Source organism: Gobio gobio (genome assembly GCF_949357685.1).
Source record: "Gobio gobio genome assembly, chromosome: 1".
NCBI lineage: Eukaryota > Metazoa > Chordata > Actinopteri > Cypriniformes > Gobionidae > Gobio > Gobio gobio.
The window spans coordinates 56,998,933-57,012,797 of record NC_137097.1 but is presented as its reverse complement, the minus strand read 5'-3'; the positions used below and the strand labels follow the sequence as shown (position 1 = coordinate 57,012,797).

Genomic DNA, 13,865 nt, shown 5'->3' with positions numbered 1-13,865 from the left:
TTTCACCTAAATATATTCATTCGTCTGTTTATTGTCTTGCACATCAAAAGTTATCAAAATCAATTACAGAGAATGGAAGAGGGAAATACTACAGAAATAAAAGTCACAGACATTGCAGAATCCAGCTACAGAAAAAGTCCTGTAAAAATGCTCACACAAAGAAAGAAATGATGAGTGATTCTGTATTTTACATTTGCTTCAACATGGCAGACTGATTTATATTTAAATCACTATACAACATCAATAGATGACACTAGGCGTAAGTTTGTTTCTATGTATAAACCACCACTTCATTGTCCCATTTGAATTGCTGGTGACTTTTGTTTAAATTGACCACAAAGTGGTGAACAGGCAGGAGTCTCACACTGACACACTTACAAGGGGGGAAAAATTCAAGCTTTTTTCAAAAGAAATATGAACAATTTATCAAATCAATCAAATTTAAAATAAAAATAAAAATGCCATCAGAAATGTGTCCATAAATAGTAAATGATTAATTATAATGATAAATAAACATCAAAGTAAAAAGGGGGAAAATTGCATTATACTTCAATCATTTCCAAAAATAAGTATCCCACAAATGTCACATATTACCTCAAAATACAGTTGAAATCAAACCTTTTTAACACAGCAATCAAAAATTTCAGCAATTCAAAATCTTAGGGCTCACAACCAAGCAAAAACAAGACCGAAAAAAAGAAAAGGGATTTGAGTAAAATCACAGCAAAGTTACAAAAGGTGAAACAATCCAGCCAACTTGAGTTGGGTTAGAAGAGTTGCTGTTTATTGGAATAAGACTTGTGTATGAAATGTAATAAACAAACTGGAATAGCAGGAAGTGACAGACCGTGAGAAAGATAAGCTGCTTCATTATATTTCCTTAACGCTCGATTACTGTAAATTAACATGAGAAAACAAATTGTATGCTTGGAAAAAACACTTCACTTGATCTCTGGTAACTAAATGCCTTTTTATTGGTATAAAGCAGTTTCCCGGTGCACTTCCTACTTTCCAGAGAATACAACGATCAAAGCTCAAAGCCAGCAATGAGTCTTTATCAGCATTGGGTTTAAAAAGGGTCAGCATCTACTAAAGAAACAGCAAATAAAACAGCAAATTCAACTTCTTTCATTCCACCAGCTCTATCATAACACAAGAAAGGAAGTGAGAAAGTTGGTTTCTCAAATCCTTTTGTGCTTTAGTAATGTACTGAATGTTAAATCTCATATCAGACCAGACCAGATGAGAGGGTGCAGAGGTGATCTACAGTTTTCCTGCTGCTGCTTCCTGTATAAAAGTTCCTGTATAAAGTCAGAACGGTTAACGGTGATTTTGAAGAGAGGAGGCTGTGTACGAACAGGTGGCAGTTACAGACTACAGTCTTGTTTGAGGTAGAGTCATTAAACAAATCAATGTACTGCCATATTATCCAGATGGACAGCATTGCTTGGCTGTTAAACAAGTTGGTGTTATTATTCATTTTGACCGATGAATAGACGAAAAAACAGCCATTTGAAAGACAATACACTGTAAATGTGCCCCGTTTTTACAACAGAGATCTTAATTAGGAAAGAGTAACTGTCAACCTAATTCCTTGGTTTTCAAGCAATGCAGAAAGAAAATCCAGCCCGCATGAACTTACATTTAAATGCAATTGTGGTGAGCCAAATGACATAAAAAAAATGTCTTGACTATTACATTTTTAAAACCATGTTGAGGTTAAAATTACCAGGCAATGACTATATAATTGAGATATATTTTTTCATGTTTAAATGCAATTGTGGTGAGCCAAATGACATAAAAAATGTCTTGACTATTACATTTTTAAAAGTGAGTTGAGGTTAAAATCACCAGACAATGACTATATAATTGAGATATATATTTTTTCATGTTATTCCTGTTTTAGGAATTGTGCATTTTCATTGCCATCAGATAGACATGACCATAGAAAATGTGCAGTTAGTATGTAGTAAAAAAAAAAAAAAAAAAAAGACTGAATGAAGGGTGGAAACCTCGCAAATACATGGCAAAGTGAGACGACCTGACTGCTGTTTATTACTTAGTGACCATACACTCCCGTCTCAGAGTCTTAAAGGGATAGTCCACCCAAAAATGAAGTCATCATTTACTTTTCTCATGTCATTCCAAACTTGTATGACTTTCTGTTTTCTGTGAACACAAAAACATTCAAAATATCTTCTTTTATGTTCCACAAAAGAAAGTCATAGAGGTTTGGAACAACATGGGGCGAACTATCCCTTTAATAACATGAGATAAGGCTGCGGCCCTAATATGTTACTGCCACTTCTTCAGACTCATCGACTTCTTGACTGCAGATTTCACAATCTTCCTTACAGGCAACTTGATATTTAATATACATGAATCGCCTTGACTCAGCATTGATGTTGGAATGTCTGATTTGGTCCCATGAGTTATTATTGAAGACTAAAACAAATGTGGAAGATCTATAAGACTTGTATGTAGTTTGCTGGTTTATAAGAACTTAAAGAGATTTTGGATCATTTTAAATGTTTCTGACTGTTGTCCTATTGCTTAGCCTACCAAGTATATCAGAGTCTTTTACACACAAGTCTCATACACACTCACATAAATGAGAGGACACGGAGGAAGCTCACGGAGCATAAAAGGAGAAGATTGAGACTAGATGACTTCACAGTGATATCAACTGCAGCCAGTGGAGGAAACCTGGCAAGAGAATCTAATATTACATTAACAGTGCAAAACAAACACACACACTCTCTCTGTCTCACTCACTCAGATAAATTGAAAGCATCTCAGTAGACATTCAAACCAACACTGCAAACGACTTCTACTTGGATCAAGGTGCAAGGATATGAGGAGCAGACAGACGGAGGTAGCATCTGTAAGATGGGCTCACTGCGGCTTCCCCAGCAAGTTGGACAGGAAACTCGACCCCTGGTTTCTGTTCTGACCCCCCTGCCCCCCTCCCAAAGGATCCAACTGGTTCAGCTCGGACTGATCCAACATCTCAAAGTCCTCTCCATCAAAGTCCAGGTCTGTGTCCAGCTCTGAGCTCGACTGCTTCCTGAATCCCCTTGGAGGTGCTCCAGCCCGTGGGCCGCTCTCTCTCCGAGGACCTTGCGGTGGCCGAGGCTGCATGGCTCCTGCGATGGCTGCCTGGATCATGTTGCTGGCGATGACCCCTGCAAGGTTATTAGCGAGGTCAGAGGTATTTAGGGAGCCGAGGGAGATCTCGGGGTCGAGGTCGTCCTGGTCAGAGTCCATCTGGGTGTCCAGATCCAGCAGGGCGGAGGTAGAGCCGCGAGGGCGGGGGAACGTGGCTGAGTTGAGACTGGGCAGCCCGAAGCTGGCATCATCATCGTCATCCATCAGGGTGGCATCTGGGTTGATTGAGGGAAAGTCTGGAAGCCCACAGGCAAATGATTCCTCTGGATCACTGTGCCTGTCTAGATCTATTCAGTGAATGAATAAAAATTATACACGTCACAAATTTTTATCCCCATTTACTAATTAATTCAAAAATATACACCACCCTTCAAAAGTTTGGGGTTGGTAAGATTTTTAAATGTGTCTGAAAGAAGTCAAAGAAGTGAAAGAAGCAACATTTATTTGCTCAAAAATACAGTAAATACTGTAAGTAATATTGTGAATTGTTACATTGCAAAGCTGAATTTTTAGCATCATTACTCCAGTCTTTAGTGTCACATGATCCTTCAATTCTCTGTCAATTTGTTGTTGCTCAAGAAACGTTTATATTGAAAACAATTGTGCTGCATAACATGTTTGTGATATTAAAAACAATTATGATTAGATGTGTAAACTCACATGTATTCTTTTTAATTGAGTCATTAAACTTTCACATCACAAGTCTTGAAACATTAAATTTTTCTTTAGAATTGTAAAAGGTTTTTCAAAAAAACATATGAAACCAACATGAATACAAAGAGAACTGTTTTTTTGTTTTTTTTACTTTATGCTAGACACTCTTATATATCATTGACCCACATAGAGAGAATAAGAAAAGAGTTAAAGAGAAGAAGAGCTGAGGGTGTCTTACCCTCCGAGCCCTCTGTGAGGGGCGTTTGACCCCTGGAGAGGTTAAAAGTGCCGTTATCCATGTACGACACCTCTGCATCCGAGTGCTCAGAGTCAGTCAGTGCCAGTTCCTTAGCAACAAGTGCTTCATCAAACTACAGGTGCAGAATATTTAGAGAAGTGTGAGCTTATTAAAAAAACTAAAAAACAATGAGATCTTCCAACTTGCTGTTTACTATTATGAACGCATACAGATCTTCTAATCTCATGACTATGCAGTAGGGCTGGTAAAAGCGCCTATTTAAAGGAGTTTGTCATTGCACTGTTTTGTTGTTTTTCATTAATAATAAAAGGCTAATGAACCCACAATTCAAGCAACCCGCCTCCAAATTGGCAAACCGAAAGTAAACTGTGCACGGCTGCATCCGTTCACAGCTGCTCAGTGCACAAGCACTGCAATGTGACGTGAGGGAAAATTTTTCTCACTGTCACATCCCTAACACATCCCTAGCCTTAAAAAGGCTAATACATTTTGATTCTATTATTTTATTTTCCACAATGTCAAACCAACGCAGCTTAACCCAAAATGCAAGCTCAGGCATGCGCTTCTTCGATATAAGCTTGTGTACTTGTGCGCTCTAGACAGAGAATACGCTGTTGCAGGGAACATTAAGCAAATATATTTATTAAGGCCCAATCCAAATTCTGTTTTACACCCCTTCGCCTTCCCCTACCCCTACACCTACCTGTTCCCCTTGCCCCTTGAAACAGAGTGCCAAGGCGTAGGGGTGAAAGTATTCCCCTAAGAAATGGGACACCACTACTATACCATTACACGTCATCATACCCTCTTTCATTTATTATAATGTCCTGTGACATTTAACCAGTATGAACAGCAATGAAGTGCGTAGGCTATATCTAACAGAAATCAGGCGCGAGCACGTTTAACAAATTATTCACTCCCAACAGAGTTTTGCACTGTATTTGGACTAATAAAATTGCACTCGTTTTCAGTTCAAAACGAGACAGAGTTTCCTAAGATGATACAGAACATACAAGACTGGTGAAGCCGCTTTTCCGTTGGACCAAACTGTTCTCTTTGTTTATTAACCGTTCCATTCCGTGCTGATCCGAGCCGGCCGGTACGGATATGGTTTCGTTATCTACTGTGGTGCTGCGATAATGTTCATACGTTATACGTAAAGTCAGTCGTTGCCTTGGTAACGCGAGCGTTTACAGACGATATGTGATGTAAATATCGACTGCGTTATGAAGGATGACCATATATATATTTTTAAACTATTATTAATATGTGTTCAAATCACCCAAATAGTGCGTTTAGCAAGCTACGGAGAAAACGGCAGCCAGGCGACACGCAAGTGATCGATCCCGAGTGGCAACATACACACATTCTATGCAGCATGGTAGTCGGTGGAGGGAAACTCCTCATACCCCTTCGTTCGAAGTGTGGTCCTGAAAAATCTAAGTTTGAAGGGCTATCTGGCCCTTCCCCTTACCCCTACCACTCCAGCCAAAAAAGAATCGAGACACCCCTACCCCTTCACGTGAACGCGCAAAACGAAGGGGTAGGGGAAAGAGAAGGGCTAAGGGGTAGAAATGGGATTGGGCCTTAGTATACCGAGGCTGGGTTCCTATTCAACTGTCAATCCTATTAAAAACTGCTAGGCTATAAATTAATTGTTGAAAGAAAAAAAATAAATAAAAATATTGTATTTCGCCAGAATTAATAGTGTAACCATATGCAAGCGAGAATGAGAACCGCTTCGATGGGGATGCCAGGTGTGCCCCAAATTTGAAAATCGAATACCAACCCATCTAACAATTATTTGAATATTCTGGTCCAGCCCTACCATGCAGCTGCTTTAAATTCCAATACTATATAAATCCCCATGTTATATACAGGTGCTGGTCATATAATTAGAATATCATCAAAAAGTTGATTTATTTCACTAATTCCATTAAAAAGTGAAACTTGAATATTATATTCATTCATTACACACAGACTGATATATTTCAAATGTTTATTTCTTTTAATTTTGATGATTATAACTGACAACTAAGGAAAATCCCAAATTCAGTATTTAATTAGAATATTACTTAAGACCAATACAAAGAAAGGATTTTTAGAAATCTTGGCCAACTGAAAAGTATGAACATGAAAAGTATGAGCATTTACAGCACTCAATACTTAGTTGGGGCTCCTTTTGCCTGAATTACTGCAGCAATGCGGCGTGGCATGGAGTCGATCAGTCTGTGGCACTGCTCAGGTGTTATGAGAGCCCAGGATGCTCTGATAGTGGCCTTCAGCTCTTCCGCATTGTTGGGTCTGGCATATCGCATCTTCCTCTTCACAATACCCCATAGATTTTCTATGGGGTTAAGGTCAGGCGAGTTTGCTGGCCAATTAAGAACAGAGATACCATGCTCCTTAGACTCTACGTGGTCCTTGCTCTAAAACTTCCTAGTATACGGCTGCGTTGACCTTGGACCTCAGAAAACACAGTGGACCAACACCAGCAGATGACATGTGCTTGGACACAGAGCTCTGTGAACAGCCAGCCTCTTTTGCAATGACCTTTTGTGTCTTGCCCTCCTTGTGCAAGGTTTCAATGGTCGTCTTTTGGACGTCTTTTGTCAAGTCAGCAGTCTTCCCCATGATTGTGAAGCCTACAGAACTAGACTGAGAGACCATTTAAAGGCCTTTGCAGGTGTTTTGAGTTAATGAGCTGTGTGGCACCAGGTGTCTTCAATATTTAACCTTTTCACAATATTCTTATTTTCTGATATCATCAAAATTAAAAGAAATAAACATGTGAAATATATCAGTCTGTGTGTAATGAATGAATATAATATATACAAGTTTTATAATACAATACAAGTTTCACTTTTTGAATGGAATTAGTGAAATAAATAAACTTTTTGATGACATTCTAATTATATAACCCCTGGTTCTGGGCTCACCGTTGGGCAAAACGCAGCCAGTTCCTCTTCGCTGTCACTAGCATCATCTGAGGCCCCACTCCTCATTGGCTTACGAAGAACTGCAAACATAGAAGAGTTTATCAACATTTCTGAAAACTGTAATATATGCTGTAAAAACAGATTCTTAGTGTCAACAAACACTATATCCACAAACAAAGCATTTTTTTGCATTGATTTGTATAAAAAGAGATATGAATGAGCCAGTGGTTTGGGAGACATGGGCATCAGCTAATCAGAACTTCCATTTGCTCTTGCATCTTATATTAAGAAATGTTGTCATTTTAATAGTAATCCACAAGATCTGGAAGATTTACCCAGCATGCAGAATTTGCACAAGGTTCAAGATTTTCATGCACATTTGGTAAGATTCCAAAATTATGTGACTGCTCCTTAATAAGGGCCTGTTTAAACCTGGACACTTAATGCTTTTTCTCTGACCAGATAGCTATCGGATCGTGAAAAGACAGTGTAAATGCCCTCCAAAATGTGTTTGAGACGGATTTAAATTAGGATTGCTCAAACCCAAACAGAGGTGGATTGAGACACATTCTAGATGAAACTGGACCAGAGTAAATGCAGTTAATGCAGTCTGGACCACGAAGCACAACAAACAGTGCTCCACTTCGTGGTCCAGACTGCCCACGTTTGTTTTTGTTCCAGTTAGTGGAGCTTAGGCGGACTACATAGACTACAGTGTGTTCAGGGGACAGGCAGCTAGCGGATAGCGCGGAGATGTTTGCTGTATGTGACATAAAAATTTTTGGCCTAAAAAAACGTGTGACATCGCTTAGAGCACCTTTAATAAAGGCCTTCTGAAGCGAATCCATGGGTTTGTGTAAGAAAAATATCCATATTTAACATGTTATAAAGTAAAATATCTAGCTTCCGACAGACGAACGCCTCTCGCAGTTCAAAATGCTTGCACTATGTCCAACAGCCAGTTACGCTTTTTTCGTAAGTTGAATCAGTCTGCACCAAGTTAGATCTGCAGTGTACTTACACGGGTTGTCTATAGGCTTTGACATCATGTATCCTTTGGCACTGAAGTCCAGCCACTGCAGGGCTGGCTCCAGCTTCACACATCCACGCTGCCACAGCCGATAATACAATGCCAATGGGCACAACAACACACCCATCACTGAGAGAGAGAAAGAGAGGGAGAGAGAAAGTAAATATTTTGCAGTTGTTAAGGCGCTGGAGAAGATGAGTAAGCCCTGAAGGATTTCTGCCACTCACAAGCCACGTATGAGAGCACCAGTCCAGGGATGTAGCGCCCCACCATGGCCACAAAGGTGAACAGGCCACAAACCAGCATACAAAACTGCAAAAGAATGGAGTTTTAGGATTTGATAAACATTTGGAATTAAAACAAAAGCCTTTAAAATTAACAATATAATAATATACAAGTCATAAAAGCAAAAATAATAATTATAGGCCTTATATGGCATGTAAAAACAAAATACATTTTGGACTATAGACTTAATAATAGACTTAATATTGTAACAATTGATTTTAACAGTGTTGCTAGTCTGGGAGTAATCTCACCTTCCCTGGATTTTGCCGTTTGAACTGCACAATATATGTTGCACAGGAAGACCCTGTAACCCAAATTTCAGCCAGGTGGTGGCATAATTCAGGCACACTCAAAGTCCCAGGTTGCACCAGACCCCAGCTGTGAGCCAATCAGAAAAGAGCAGAAAGAATTGACAATTAAACAATTCTGTTTCAAACACTACTGAAAAATCTCAAAAAGTAAACAAATACACCAGACATTACCTTTCATTCTCACTCTCATCTCGTCTTTTAACTGCAAGAGATCAAAAACTATTTCAGATACATTTGTGAGTGTTAGAAGACTCAGTTATTACTAGTTTTTAACCATTTGCTTAATTACATTTTCAGTGTATTGACAAGTTCTCAGCGTGTAATGTTTACATTTGATTTGGGATATGGTTTTAGTTCTATTAAACACTTCCCAGATTGTAGTTCAAATGTTAAAAGCCACTGTGTATCGCTTCGGCTACATGCAAAATATTGATCAGGGTCGATATTGTGCACCTCCTGGAAATGCACTGCTAGGAAATGTCACTTTCATAACTCTCTAGGAGCTGAGCGAATGGGAAGAGAGAAAATTAAACTTGAGCGGGTCACAGCACAGGGAATACAGTAGGGCCGGGCAACAAAAAAAAAATGGATTTTTCGATTAAATGTGGCCGATTCAAAATCAATTCGCAAAGCCCACGAATCAATTTTTTTACATATTTATTTCCGCTAACATTGAACACAAGATTAACGTGAATCTAATTACTAGTCTTCTACACTAGATGTCACCCTATTATTTGCGTTGTGCGATGTTACAAAGGTGCGAGAGGCCCGTCTGTCATTCATTCATTAAATGGCGGCTTCCGGTACATTGTCGGCGTTTGTAATGCTGAGGTGAAATGCTACAAATCTGCGGAACAATTTGATAAGACATCACCCAGACGTTGCAACACCCCCACAGCCGAGCACACAACCGCTAAAAATAGATCACATACATGCGAATGGTTGCCTTGCATTATGATCACTGTTTTAAACTTGAGCGTTCACTTATAAGCACGTACTTTATAGACATATTCAGTCAATAGACAGCGCAGGACCAATAATTCAAACCTAATAGCTTATATTATAAACAGATTTCCTCAAATAAAAGTTAGTCCACATAAGTCAGCACGTTAAGGTATTGTTGTTTGTTACCATGGCAACTACTTGTGTCCAGGTATGAACGCGCTTCTCGTGTATGAAAAGTAACTGCACACATGACGGTCGTCAACATAGCAAGAAAAGCTTGTTGTGTACTGAAAATTGCTTAATGTTTTTATGTTTTAGAATAAACAATAAAATGTTTATGTTTTTCGAGAATCGATATAGAAATTGAAAAGATTTGAGAGCTTGTGAATCGAAATCTAATCGAATTGGAACATCTGAATCGATACCCAGCCCTAGAATACAGAGATTTTAAATACAGCCAGTATGATTAATATTAAGATCATAGGCCGTAAAAAAATATGGACGACGTGACTTCATTGACTTCCGCTGACGAGAGTTGAAGCTTTCGGAGGACCGCACACAACGCTGACATCTTGCGCATATTTGGGGCCGAGTCTGCGCAGTAGCGATCTCGGGACCGTAGTTGCGCAGTAGAGAGCAGGAAGTAGAGGCGCGATTATCAAAAGCCCGCCCACACTCTCACAGATGCAGAACAATTCATTGTGTTGGTATGAAATAAACAGTTATGAAAATGTAGAAATTAAAGCTAAAGCTCCAATCTCCTCCCAAAAATCCCAAAAAAAGTCAGTTGCCTCAGTGACAACTTCACTCAGAGAAGCCGTCAATCATGACGTCAAAACCCCCCCGTTTTTATAGTATCAAATAACTAACTAAAACTAAACTTATTTTAAAAAACGAACACTTGAAATTAAATCATCGTGATAAAAACTGCCTAAAATGACAGAAACCATCTTTAGGAAACCGTTATTTGAAGTGGAATTTAATTGTTTAGTTTGTCTCGCGTCCATTGTAATACATGGAGAGGTGGGGTTTAGGAGCTATACTGGGACCAACCACCGGGGGGCGATCGAGGCGCGTAGGCTTTAGTTTCTGAGAGGAGTGCTACAGGCTTGATTAAGATAGACAGATGGAAGAAAGATAAAGCTACAAAGTCTTAGAAACATGGGTAGTAGTTGTACACAAGCAAGAGAGGAAGGTCAATTCTACCTCTGATCTTAGGCCAGATCTTATTCCTCCATGTGTCGACACAAACAGCCAGGGCCAGACCTGATGCCAGCAGAAAGAGCAACCTCAAAGAGCTCAGAGCAAAAAACCTGAAGAAGAGATGGAGTGTGAAGAAAACAACAATTACAATGTGCACTTTATTCTGAAACAGTAACTCTGTTGAGGACTCTCTGACCAAAAACCTTGTGATGACATCTGTCATGCATTCATCATACTGAATGTGCTTTGTTCCACAGGTGTTTCCGGCCCCAGTGTTTTCCTGTGCTAATCTCAGAGGCGGCATGTGCTCCACGAGCAGTTGTGATTTCAGACAGTTTCACAGCAGCACAGCTAATTACTGCTAGTATGTGCAACAGTACTTGGCCATAAGGTAAGCTGGCGCTGACCAGGCTGAACCCTGCTGATCTCTCTGTGTGAAATAAGCCAGCAAATGCTGTTTGATCACTAGATTTCTCTTCTGAATGGACTGGACTGTGGGTGGAATATGATTTTGAATGGCAAGCTCTAACCAAGCCCTAATATTAAATGAGAAATAAGGCAGATTTACTAATTTAGTGAATGAAAGAAAAAATAATGCCTTGCGACATTTATCCCCAGATGATAATCAGCCAGTGCATTCGGTATCCATTCTCCAAGATAAATAACTGCCTCTACAGGCACAGAAAAACCACAAGCGGTGTTCCTCTGCTGCTCACTGAGGCAAATAAAAGCAGATAATAAGATCAGAGGGAATATTCCTCTGATGGAGAGGATGGCTGCACTAAGTGAATGAAAACGGCATGCCTGAACAGTGAAGAAAAAGAGAGATCCATCCAACCTATAACAATTCTGTCTTCCCTGCACAGCTTTCCTTCCTGAAGCATTTCAACTAAAGCTTTTCAGACTTATTGAGCGTTCTTTATAGCATTAAGCTGACTCGAAATCTCATTCCCAGCTCATTTTACTTCTTGTCACACATTGAAAAATAATCAGGACTTTATCCATCAAAGATGGATATAAATGGTGAAAGTAGGTGTTACATGTTAGAAAGGAGCCTGAACAAAAGTTTGCATAATAAATGCTTAAATAGCTATTTGATTAACAATATTATTAATATCAGCAGAAAAGGGAAATAATTTCAGAGGAAAAGCAGGTCATTACATTTGATTAAAGATTACAAAGACAAACAATTTTCTTTGTAATAACATGCACAGATGAACCACTCATATTAAGACCAGGATGTGCATTAAGAAAGTAAAAAGGGGCCATTTTGAATTTATATTGACTTTAGAAGAACAAATGTCCTAGTGTTTACACACAGCACATTACTTATGAGTAACTTATGAGTAGAGTTAGGTTTAGGGGAAGGGTTAAGATAAAATGTTCGGACAGGAATGTATATAAATATGTTGATCCAGGAACAACTTGGCAAAATCACATTGACCAACAAGATCACACCACTGTAAGACCAGGCTGTCTGTGTGTGTGTGTGTGTGTGTGTGTGTGTGTGTGTGTGTGTGTGTGTGTGTGTGTGTGTGTGTGTGTGTGTGTGTGTGTGTGTGTGTAGGAGGTGGAAGACAGGATCCTCAACAGACAACATATAAAGGACACAAAGTACTAATGATTAATGTCAACAAAAAAACAGTGCCAACATATCTCTGCTCAACATGCTTTAGTAAAAGCAGTTAAACATGTTACTCAATACAAGGTTCTGTGAATCACAACTCGGTAATTCACAAATGTGCAAAGGTTTGCACACACAGCATTGTGTTTGCAGTAGCCCCCTGTCTAAATATAGGCGCCCAGTTTGGCCATCTGTTTATCTTAAATAAAGGGGCAAAAGTCTGGAACAAGCAAGACACGTATACATCCAGATAAAACAAGAAAGGCGTATAGTACAAGATCCTCCAAATGTTCATGAATAATGTAAACGTTTCAACTGAAAGCACCGGGTTGTAAACAGAGCCCGGGGAGAGATAAATCCATGGAGATAAACCTCATCCACTCACCAGAACATAACGTTGGCGGCCGTGTACAACAGGACGCTGTGAAAGGGTCTCTCCCACAATAATACAGACTGCAGGTAGGTGAGCAGGCGCTCGTGCGGTCCCAACCGCTCGAGCAGCATTGATTTCACCGCGCGGAACTGATCGTGCCTCTCGCCGGAGCACGAGCTGCTCCTGAGGCCGACGCTGGAGCGCAGCCTCATCGAGCAACCGCTTCCTTCGGTCGCGTCTTCCGCTCCACCCGTTTGAGACATACTTGCGTGTTTTAAAAAAACGTAACGGCAAAAATACCAACAAAATCTACAATAGGTCAATGCTAAAAAAAAAAAAAATAAACCCGAGCTTTAGAAACGATTTGGAGATCGCTAACTAGCTTAGCCTGAAGCCGCTCAGGGCAGAGCAACTGTAGGCAGACCTCGTGTGTTCAAGAGGCTGCCGCCGTTCATACGGAACAAATGTGAAATAAAACCCATTCTTGGGTCTAATTTGCTATGTTAATACGTTAACGGGTCTGCACGGGTCCTCTTTAATGTTGTCACCGTGCAGCTGTCATGTCCAGTCGTTGTTTTTGTCGCGGGAGCAACAGAGGGAAGAGTGAGAGCTATGGAGGACGGGCTTGATCTGGCCAATGGCATCAGGATTACAGTCAGAGCTGGTGGTGAATAACAAACAACACCTATCATCAGCGAAATCGCTCTTCAAATGCCTTCACATGTCATCCATAAATCACTTTCCAAATGTCCCAGCTCCAATGTTATTTATTCTGTTATAAAAGAGTGTTATAAGTGCAGTTTGATGTATCCTACCAATAATAAATCAAATAGTTGTCATTTGGATCATTGGCTATAGTTTGTAGGCAACGTTTGCTGTCATATAAAGTAGGTTTCTTCCGAGAATGGGGAAGGTTTTACAGTTTATAAAACAGTAAAAAAAAATAAAGCCTAATATATATTTTATAATTATGTTTATTTTATTTTGACAATGATAATATACAGTAAAGGCCAATTTTTAAATGTTTCAGAAACAACACTTTACTGTACATTACATTATTTTACAATATGGTTT

The 13,865-nt window shown here is 39.6% G+C and overlaps 1 protein-coding gene across 1 annotated transcript; it reads right to left on the bottom strand.

Annotated features, from left to right (window-relative positions):
• Positions 1 to 8: 8 nt before the first annotated feature.
• Positions 9 to 13,433, bottom strand: retreg3 (reticulophagy regulator family member 3). Its single transcript, XM_079819927.1, has 9 exons — positions 12,804 to 13,433; positions 10,798 to 10,904; positions 8,818 to 8,848; positions 8,587 to 8,713; positions 8,278 to 8,362; positions 8,042 to 8,179; positions 7,021 to 7,100; positions 4,061 to 4,193; positions 9 to 3,455 (listed from the first exon to the last, which is right to left on the bottom strand). Exons 1-9 carry the CDS (start codon positions 13,052 to 13,054, stop codon positions 2,896 to 2,898), a joined length of 1,512 nt encoding a protein of 503 aa, XP_079676053.1. The 5' UTR covers positions 13,055 to 13,433; the 3' UTR covers positions 9 to 2,895.
• Between the last annotated feature and the right edge of the window lie 432 nt (positions 13,434 to 13,865).

Bases quoted from the DNA above. Each gene is read 5' to 3' on its own strand.
- retreg3 (XM_079819927.1), bottom strand. From the start codon at position 13,054: ATGTCTCAAACGGGTGGAGCGGAAGACGCGACCGAAGGAAGCGGTTGC. The intron at 8,849-10,797 runs GTAGAATTGACC...GATCTCTTGCAG, and splicing joins GATCTGGCCTAAGATCAGAG to TTAAAAGACGAGATGAGAGT. The intron at 7,101-8,041 runs GTAAGTACACTG...CTATGTTTGCAG, and splicing joins AAAGCCTATAGACAACCCGT to TTCTTCGTAAGCCAATGAGG.